At 52.3% G+C, this 10,568-nt stretch overlaps 1 protein-coding gene across 3 annotated transcripts in view; it reads right to left on the reverse strand.

Moving 5' to 3' along the window:
• Positions 1-9,167, reverse strand: part of LOC144503916 (caspase-8-like) — a 27,759-nt gene extending 18,592 nt beyond the window's left edge. For all 3 annotated transcript variants that reach the window (XR_013499569.1, XM_078228992.1, XM_078228991.1), the window contains exons 1-4: positions 9,082-9,167; positions 4,619-4,950; positions 2,151-2,256; positions 19-181 (exon numbers count right to left, since the gene is read on the reverse strand). Coding sequence is in view for 2 of the 3 variants with exons in the window: in XM_078228992.1 (XP_078085118.1) it covers positions 19-181; positions 2,151-2,256; positions 4,619-4,935 (586 nt within the window). In the remaining variant the exon portion in view is untranslated. The remainder of the gene's footprint in view (positions 1-18; positions 182-2,150; positions 2,257-4,618; positions 4,951-9,081) is intronic.
• Positions 9,168-10,568: the final 1,401 nt, after the last annotated feature.

Below are 10,568 nucleotides of genomic sequence, written 5' to 3' on the forward strand. Positions count from 1 at the left end.
TCTCACTGACGACCCTACCTGTTCCCCCAGTGGCACACTGTGCCGCGATCGAGGGCATGTAATGGTCAAACTTCTTGGCTAAAGGCTCCCCAAGTTCCTTGCAGATCCTCTTCAGCAGCTCCATGTTAGTTTCTTCCAGTAATCCCTCCTTCTCCATTTCAACAAAGACATCGAGCATTGTCTGAGAGAGAGAGAGGCGACCGAGTGAGACACTGAACCATTAGTGTAGAAATCGCCCAGTAAAGCCAGCTCATCATTCCCCGTCTTTACTCATTTAAAGTTTATTTACTAGTGTCACAAGTAGGCTTACATTAACACTGCAATGAAGTTACTGTGAAAATCTCCGAGTTGCCACACCCCGGCGCCTGTTCGGGTACACTGAGGGAGAATTTAGCACGCCCAATGTACCCTAACCAGCACGTCTTTCGGACTGTGGGAGGAAACTGGAGCACCCGGAGGAAACCCACGCAGACACGGGGAGAATGTGCAGACTCTGCACAGACAGTGACCCAAGCCGGGAATCGAACCCGGGCCCCTGACGCTGTGAGGCAGCAGTGCTAACCACTGTGCCACCGTGCCGCCCCAATATAATTAGGGCAGATTCTTAATAAATAAGGAGGTGAAAGGTTATTGGAGGTGGCGAGAATGAGGAGATGAGCCATGATCTTATTGAAAGGCAGAGTCACTGTGCCATCCATATTGTTCCAGCAATGCTTCAGTGGTACAGAAGGGGGATTGGAGAGATGGGATAATGCTAGGCTTTGGTGAAAGGTTTTACAGGTAGCTCGGTGACACAGAAACGGAGAAGTTTAAAGAGGGAACTCCTTAAGGACCCGAGTAGTTCAGAGCAGAGACAACAACACTGGAGCAAAGAGGAGGAGTGAGGGGGAATAGCCAGTCTTTGCAGAGTTGGGTAGAAGTGATAGGAGGTTACCCAGAGAGGGATGGAGAGGCTTGGGGGAGGATTTGAACAAGAGAATGAGTATTTTCACCTGGACACCTGGAGGGACGGGAATGAACCAATAGATGCACTGCCTCCATTTTACCATCAGTGCTGTAAGATTTCCATTCTCTCGTTCCCTGCTGTGCCGAGAAGACCGCCCCCCCCCCCTTCCTGCCCCACAGTGTGCCACAAAAAAAGACTCAAAATTAATTCAATTAAACTAAAAATAGCCTTTGTCTTTCGCTCTGCGATCGGCATCTCCAAAACCCAATCAATCTCGGGCCTCCTGCGTGTGTGTTGGTCAGGAAACAGCCGCACATGTGCAGTTTGGATTTTCTACGTTGATCAGGCCCGTGCGCGTGACCGACGGGACTCGGAGCTGAAAACAAAGGTTCCCATGCGCCCGCTCAAAAAGCACATTCTCCCCGTGTCTGCGTGGGTTTCCTCCGGATGCTCCGGTATATGAAACAAGTAGCCAGCACAGTGTATATAAAACAGTCCAAAGATATGCAGGTTAGCGGGAGTGGCCATGCTAAATTGCCCCTTAGTTGATTTGATTTATTATTGTCACGTGTATTCACATACAGTGAAAAGTATTGTTTCTTGTGCGCTACACAAAGCATACCGTTCATAGAGAAAGAAAGGAGAGGGTGCAGAATGTGGTGTTACAGTCATAGCTAGGGTGTAGAGAAAGTGCAGTGTCCACAGATGTGCGGGTTAGGTGGATTGGCCATGCTAAATTGCCCCTTAGTGTCAGGGGGATTAGTAGGGTAAATACGTGGGGTTATGGGAATAGGGCCTGGGTGGGATTGTGGTCGGTGCAGACTCGATGGGCCGAATGGCCTCCTTCTGCACTGTAGGGATTCTAGGGTTCGAACTCAATCACGTCAGACCCGCGCTAAAAGATCAAAGGAAGATCTTGGGGATGTTTATAGGGATGATTGCGAGGACACGGAACACAAACATTGTCCCATCAGAGTGAGAGAGGCAGAATCCATCCGGGCTTTTAAAAGGGAGGCGAGTAAATACGACTTCCTAAAAAGATGAATAGATGGGGAGGGAAGGGGAGGGAAATGTGACTAAGACGATGCTTCTTTCACACAGAAGGCACAGAAATGATGGGCAGAATGGCTTCCTGCTGTGCTGGCGGATTCTATGCTGTAATACAGGCGCGTTCGACCAACACCAACACATCCACGATACTCACTGTCATGCTCTCGAGCTTGAATTTGGAGAGGTGATTGTGTAAGAAATGTTTCACAGTCTCCAAGTCCCTCGTGGTGATTTCCTCCGACACCTCGAATAAAAGCTGCCTGCAATTAGAAGCAGGTTCGGAATCTCAGTGACAGACAGCAGTGAGGAACAGACTTCCCTCGAGTGGAAATCCTCCGCAAACCTCCACACAATGATTAGAAATCAGCAGAAAACTGCTCAACATTCCAAAGATATAAGGTGAAAATATACTGTTTAAAACTGTTCAGAGAGGGCTGCGTTCTCCAAGGACAGGTACAACACGGGGTCAGATAGAGTAAAGCTCCCTCTACACTGTCCCCCATCAAACACTCCCAGTACAGGTACAGCACAGGGTTAGATACAGAGTAAAGCTCCCTCTACACTGTCCCCATCAAACACTCCCAGGACAGGTACAGCACAGGGTTGGATACAGAGTAAAGCTCCCTCTACACTGTCCCCATCAAACACTCCCAGGACAGGTACAGCACAGGGTTAGATACAGAGTAAAGCTCCCTCTACACCGTCCCCATCAAACACTCCCAGGACAGGTACAGTACGGGGTTAGGTACAGAGTAAAGCTCCCTCTACACTGTCCCCATCAAACACTCCCAGGACAGGTACAGCACGGGGTTAGATACAGAGTAAAGCTCCCTCTACACTGTCCCCCATCAAACACTCCCAGGACAGGTACAGCACAGGGTTAGATACAGAGTAAAGCTCCCTCTACACTGTCCCCCATCAAACACTCCCAGGACAGGTACAGCACGGGGTTAGATACAGAGTAAAGCTTCCTCTACACTGTCCCCATCAAACACTCCCAGGACAGATACAGCACGGGGTTAGGTACAGAGTAAAGCTCCCTCTACACTGTCCCCATCAAACACTCCCAGGACAGGTACAGCACGGGGTTAGATACGCAGTAAAGCTCCCTCTACACTGTCCCCATCAAACACTTCCAGGACAGTTACAGACATTTTTATCCACTGTAACATATTGTTTTAAACAAAGTATTTAGCCCATTTATAAAATCAACAGTGGTCTTTCTCCCCAGCGTCCCTCCCTCAATCACAGTAAGTTTCAGTGTTGGGTGGGGTCACAGATTTGTAAATGTTTCAGGGAAATCCCAGTTACCCTGGGCGGCACGGTAGCACAGTGGTTAGCTCTGCTGCCTCACAGCTCCAGGGACCTGGGTTCGATTCCCGGCTTGGGTCACTGTCTGTGTGGAGTTTGCACATTCTCCCCGTGGGTTTCCTCCGGGTGCTCTGGTTTACTCCCACAGTCCAAAGATGTGCCGGTTAGGTGGATTGGCCGTGCTAAATTGTCCCTTTGTGTCAGGGGGACTAGCAGGGTAGGTACATGGAGTTATAGGGCCAGGGTGGGATTGTGGTTGGTGCAGGCTCGATGGGCCAAATGGCCTCTTTCTGCACTGTCGGGATTCTATGATGTCTAATTGTCAGCTGAGGCTGAAACTGTGAAGCGACAGGAACTGGTCGCCCACTCAGACCTTTTGATGTTTTTCACAGGATATGAGCCTCACTGACAAGGCCCAGAATTTATTGTCCATCCCTAATTTCCCTTGAGAAGGTGGTGGTGAGCTGCCTTCTTGAATCGCTTCAGTCCATGTTCTGTGGGTTGACCCACAATGCCGTTAGGGTGGAAATTTCAGGATTTTGACCCAGCGACAGCGAAGGAACGGCGATATATTTCCAAGTCAGGATGGTGAGTGGTTTGGAGGGGAACTTGCAGGTGGCGGTGTTCCCATGTATCTGCTGCCCTTGTCCTTCTAGATAGTCGTGGGTTTGGAAGGTGCTGTCTAAGGAGCCTTAATGAGTTGCTGCAGTGCATCTTGTAGATGGTACACACTGCTGCTACTGAGCGTCGGTGGTGGAGGGAGTGAGTGTTTGTGGATGTGGTGCCAATCAAGCAGGGCTGCTTTGTCCTGGATGGTGTTGAGCTTCTTGAGTGTTGTTGGAGCTGCGCCCATCCAGGCAAGTGGAGAGTATTCCATCACACTCCTGACTTGTGCCTTGTAGATGGTGGACAGGCATCAGGTGGAGATGCCGGCATTGGACTGGGGTAAGCACAGTAAGAAGTCTCACAATAGCAGGTTAAAGTCCAACAGGTTTATCTGGAATCACGAGCTTTCGGAGCACTGCCCCTTCATCAGGAGAGTGGAGGTTCGTTCACAAACACGGCTTATCGAGGCAAAGACACAATTCACCTGATGAAGGGGCAGTGCTCCGGAAGCTTGGGATTCCAAATAAACCTGTTGGACTTTAACCTGGTGTTGTGAGACTTATGGTGGACAGGCTTAGGGGAGCCAGGAGGTGAGTTTACTCGCCGCAGGATTCCCAGTCTTTAGGGTGCTCTGGTCTTTCCCTCATTGCACAGCTCCTGAGAAGACCAGAAAGGACAGTTGATGGTGAGTAAGATGTCACTGACCTGTACGAGGAGCCTCTGGCCTTATCCGGATCTTTCAGCAGCTGACAGACCTCCCACCTGTCGTATTTCAATCCCTTCAGGAGTTTGAACTGTTTGGTCCGATACAGGAGCTCAGCCACGATGAAAGTGTCCGTCACATCCAGGAGGCCCTTCTCCTGCAGAGCGCTGAACAGTTTGAGTCCGGAATCGGCCTTGTCCAGCCGGTTACTGGGCAACAAATCCCGGCAGAAAAACTTCATGGCCCTCAACTCCTCCGAGCCCAGGTTCTCACTGATGTGGTGCAGCTGAGAATGAAGCTGAAAATGTGCATCATCCATCGTGGCTTCAAATGCCTAGAGAGAGAGAGCAGGGCCATCAGGACCCCCAGTGCAATCAACACCCACCCCCCCCCAAACACAGAGAGACTCCTTCCCCATCCAAACTCTACACCCAGACTCTACCCTGGCTGATTTCCCCTCTCACCCAGGGATCACTGGACAGGAGCAGGAACCCTGGCTGATTTCCCCTCTCTCTCTAACCCAGGGATCACTGGACAGGAGCAGGAACCCTGGCTGATTTCCCCTCTCTCTCTAACCCAGGGATCACTGGACAGGAGCAGGAACCCTGGCTGATTTCCCCTCGCTGTAACCCAGGGATCACTGGACAGTGACCCGGCTCGGGTCACTGTCTGTGTGGAGTTTGCACATTCTCCTCGTGTCTGCGTGGGTTTCCTCCGGGTGCTCCGGTTTCCTCCCACAGTCCAAAGATGTGCGGGTTAGGTTGATTGGCCAGGTTAAAAATTGCCCCTTAGAGTCCTGGGATGTGTAGGTTAGAGGGATTAGCGGGTAAATATGTGGGGGTAGGGCCTGGGTGGGATTGTGGTCGGTGCAGACTCGATGGGCCGAATGGCCTCCTTCTGCACTGTAGGGTTTCTATGATTTCTATGAGTGATCAGGAGCAGGAACCCTGCCTGATTTCCCCTCTCTCTCTCTAACCCAGGGGTCACTGGACAGTGATCAGGAGCAGGGACCCTGGCTGATTTCCCCTCTCTCTCTAACCCAGGGATCACTGGACAGGGATCAGGAGCGGGAACCCTGGCTGATTTCCCCTCTCTCTCTAGCCCAGGGATCACTGGACAGTGATCAGGAGCAGGAACCCTGGCTGATTTCCCCTCTCTCTCTAACCCAGGGATCACTGGACAGTGATCAGGAGCAGGATCCCTGGCTGATTTCCGCTCTCTCTCTAACCCAGGGGTCACTGGACAGGGATCAGGAGCAGGAACCCTGGCTGATTTCCCCTCTCTCTCTAACCCAGGGATCACTGGACAGTGATCAGGAGCAGGAACCCTGGCTGATTTCCTCTCTCTCTCTAACCCAGGGATCACTGGACAGTGATCAGGAGCAGGAACCCTGGCTGATTTCCCCTCTCACTCTAACCCAGGGATCACTGGACAGTGATCAGGAGCAGGATCCCTGGCTGATTTCCGCTCTCTCTCTAACCCAGGGGTCACTGGACAGGGATCAGGAGCAGGAACCCTGGCTGATTTCCCCTCTCTCTCTAACCCAGGGATCACTGGACAGTGATCAGGAGCAGGAACCCTGGCTGATTTCCTCTCTCTCTCTAACCCAGGGATCACTGGACAGGGATCGGGAGCAGGAACCCTGGCTGATTTCCCCTCTCTCTCTAACCCAGGGATCACTGGACAGTGATCAGGAGCAGGAACCCTGGCTGATTTCCCCTCTCTCTCTAACCCAGGGATCACTGGACAGGGATCGGGAGCAGGAACCCTGGCTGATTTCCCCTCTCTCTCTCTAGCCCAGGGATCACTGGACAGTGATCAGGAGCAGGAACCCTGGCTGATTTCCCCTCTCTCTCTCTCTAACCCAGGGATCACTGGACAGGGATCAGGAGCAGGATCCCTGGCTGATTTCCCCTCTCTCTCTCTCTAACCCAGGGATCACTGGACAGGGATCAGGAGCAGGATCCCTGGCTGATTTCCCCTCTCTCTCTAACCCAGGGATCACTGGACAGGGATCAGGAGCAGGAACCCTGGCTGATTTCCCCTCTCTCTCTAACCCAGGGATCACTGGACAGGGATCAGGAGCAGGAACCCTGGCTGATTTCCCCTCTCTCTCTCTAGCCCAGGGATCACTGGACAGTGATCAGGAGCAGGAACCCTGGCTGATTTCCCCTCTCTCTCTCTCTAACCCAGGGATCACTGGACAGGGATCAGGAGCAGGATCCCTGGCTGATTTCCCCTCTCTCTCTAACCCAGGGATCACTGGACAGTGATCAGGAGCAGGAACCCTGGCTGATTTCCCCTCTCTCTCTCTAGCCCAGGGATCACTGGACAGTGATCAGGAGCAGGAACCCTGGCTGATTTCCCCTCTCTCTCTAACCCAGGGATCACTGGACAGTGATCAGGAGCAGGAACCCTGGCTGATTTCCCCTCTCTCTCTCTAGCCCAGGGATCACTGGACAGGGATCAGGAGCAGGAACCCTGGCTGATTTCCCCTCTCTCTCTAACCCAGGGATCACTGGACAGGGATCAGGAGCAGGAACCCTGGCTGATTTCCCCTCTCTCTCTAACCCAGGGATCACTGGACAGTGATCGGGAGCAGGAACCCTGGCTGATTTCCCCTCTCTCTCTCTAGCCCAGGGATCACTGGACAGTGATCAGGAGCAGGAACCCTGGCTGATTTCCCCTCTCTCTCTCTAACCCAGGGATCACTGGACAGGGATCAGGAGCGGGAACCCTGGCTGATTTCCCCTCTCTCTCTCTCTCTAACCCAGGGATCACTGGACAGTGATCAGGAGCAGGAACCCTGGCTGATTTCCCCTCTCTCTCTCTAGCCCAGGGATCACTGGACAGGGATCAGGAGCAGGATCCCTGGCTGATTTCCCCTCTCTCTAACCCAGGGATCACTGGACAGTGATCAGGAGCGGGAACCCTGGCTGATTTCCCCTCTCTCTCTAACCCAGGGATCACTGGACAGTGATCAGGAGCAGGAACCCTGGCTGATTTCCCCTCTCTCTCTAACCCAGGGATCACTGGACAGTGATCAGGAGCAGGAACCCTGGCTGATTTCCCCTCTCTCTAACCCAGGGATCACTGGACAGTGATCAGGAGCAGGAACCCTGGCTGATTTCCCCTCTCTCTCTCTCTAACCCAGGGATCACTGGACAGGGATCAGGAGCAGGATCCCTGGCTGATTTCCCCTCTCTCTCTAACCCAGGGATCACTGGACAGGGATCAGGAGCAGGATCCCTGGCTGATTTCCCCTCTCTCTCTAACCCAGGGATCACTGGACAGGGATCAGGAGCAGGAACCCTGGCTGATTTCCCCTCTCTCTCTAACCCAGGGATCACTGGACAGGGATCAGGAGCAGGAACCCTGGCTGATTTCCCCTCTCTCTCTAACCCAGGGATCACTGGACAGTGATCAGGAGCAGGAACCCTGGCTGATTTCCCCTCTCTCTCTCTAGCCCAGGGATCACTGGACAGTGATCAGGAGCAGGAACCCTGGCTGATTTCCCCTCTCTCTCTCTCTAACCCAGGGATCACTGGACAGGGATCAGGAGCAGGATCCCTGGCTGATTTCCCCTCTCTCTCTAACCCAGGGATCACTGGACAGGGATCAGGAGCAGGAACCCTGGCTGATTTCCCCTCTCTCTCTAACCCAGGGATCACTGGACAGGGATCAGGAGCAGGAACCCTGGCTGATTTCCCCTCTCTCTCTAACCCAGGGATCACTGGACAGTGATCAGGAGCAGGAACCCTGGCTGATTTCCCCTCTCTCTCTCTAGCCCAGGGATCACTGGACAGGGATCAGGAGCAGGAACCCTGGCTGATTTCCCCTCTCTCTAACCCAGGGATCACTGGACAGTGATCGGGAGCAGGAACCCTGGCTGATTTCCCCTCTCTCTCTAACCCAGGGATCACTGGACAGTGATCAGGAGCAGGAACCCTGGCTGATTTCCCCTCTCTCTCTAACCCAGGGATCAGGAGCAGGGATCAGGAGCAGGAACTCTGGCTGATTTCCCCTCTCTCTCTAACCCAGGGATCAGGAGCAGGGATCAGGAGCAGGAACCCTGGCTGATTTCCCCTCTCTCTAACCCAGGGATCACTGGACAGTGATCGGGAGCAGGAACCCTGGCTGATTTCCCCTCTCTCTCTCTAGCCCAGGGATCACTGGACAGTGATCAGGAGCAGGATCCCTGGCTGATTTCCCCTCTCTCTCTAACCCAGGGATCACTGGACAGGGATCAGGAGCAGGAACTCTGGCTGATTTCCCCTCTCTCTCTCTCTAACCCAGGAATCAGGAGCAGGGATCCTGGCTGATTTGCCCAGTTGGTTACAGTGTATTCGGGTTGCGGTGCATTCTCCGCTTGAGGATACAGTGTATCCCTGGGGAATGTGTCAATGGGAAGCTCTGGGAGTGGAGACAGTCCGGCTCCCAGTCCCGGACACCGAGCGGCACTAACCTGGGAGCGGGCCCGGCGGGAGTGGAGAACCCGGCGGCAGCGGAGAACCCGGCGGCAGCGGAGAAGCCTCCCGCCAGCAGCGGCGCATCAGCGGCCGGGGGGCGGATGCGGAAATGTTTCTTATTCGGTGCCTCGGAGCTGAGTCACTGCAGCAGCGGCGGGTTCCGGGAAATACCTCAGTAATTCCGGCAAACCCAGTGTAAATATCCCCAAAACAATCAAATATTCTCAAAACCCAGTGTAAATATCCCAGAACCCAGTGTAAATATCCCCAAAACCCAGTGTAAATATCCCCAAAACCCAGTGTCAATATCCCCCAAAACCCAGTGTCAATATCCCCAAAACCCAGTGTCAATATCCCCAAAACCCAGTGTAAATATCCCAGAACCCAGTGTAAATATCCCTAAAACCCAGTGTCAATATCCCCCAAAATCCCAGTGTAAATATCCCCAAAACTCAGTGTAAATATCCCCAAAACAATCAAATATTCTCAAAACCCAGTGTAAATATCCCCAAAACAATCAAATATTCTCAAAACCCAGTGTAAATATCCCAGAACCCCAGTTAGTGTAAATATCCCAGAACCCAGTGTCAATATCCCCAAAACCCCAGTGTAAATATCCCCCAAAACCCAGTGTAAATATCCCCCAAAACCCCAGTGTAAATATCCCCCAAAACCCAGTGTAAATATCCCCCAAAACCCCAGTGTAAATATCCCCCAAAACCCAGTGTCAATATCCCCCAAAACCCCAGTGTCAATATCCCCAAAACCCAGTGTAAATACAGGGGGTTGGAGTTTAAGAGCCGTGGGGTTATGCTGCAACTGTACAGGACCTTGGTGAGACCACATTTGGAATATTGTGTGCAGTTCTGGTCACCTCACTATAAGAAGGATGTGGAAGTGCTGGAAAGAGTGCAGAGGAGATTTACCAGGATGCTGCCTGGTTTGGAGGGTAGGTCTTATGAGGAAAGGTTGAGGGAGCTAGGGCTGTTCTCTCTGGAGTGGAGGAGGCTGAGGGGAGACTTAATAGAGGTTTATAAAATGATGAAGGGGATAGATAGAGTGAACGTTCAAAGACTATTTCCTCGGGTGGATGGAGCTATTACAAGGGGGCATAACTATAGGGTTCGTGGTGGGAGATACAGGAAGGATATCAGAGGTAGGTTCTTGACGCAGAGAGTGGTTGGGGTGTGGAATGGACTGCCTGCAGTGATAGTGGAGTCAGACACTTTAGGAACATTTAAGCGGTTATTGGATCGGCACATGGAGCACCCCAGGATGATAGGGAGTGGGATAGCTTGATCTTGGTTTCAGATAAAGCTCGGCACAACATCGGGGGCCGAAGGGCCTGTTCTGTGCTGTACTGTTCTATGATCTATGATAAATATCCCCCAAAACCCAGTGTAAATATCCCCAAAACCCAGTGTAAATATCCCCAAAACTCAGTGTAAATATCCCCAAAACAATCAAATATTCTCAAAACCCA

This window comes from Mustelus asterias, chromosome 14 (genome assembly GCF_964213995.1).
Source record: "Mustelus asterias chromosome 14, sMusAst1.hap1.1, whole genome shotgun sequence".
Lineage (NCBI taxonomy): Eukaryota > Metazoa > Chordata > Chondrichthyes > Carcharhiniformes > Triakidae > Mustelus > Mustelus asterias.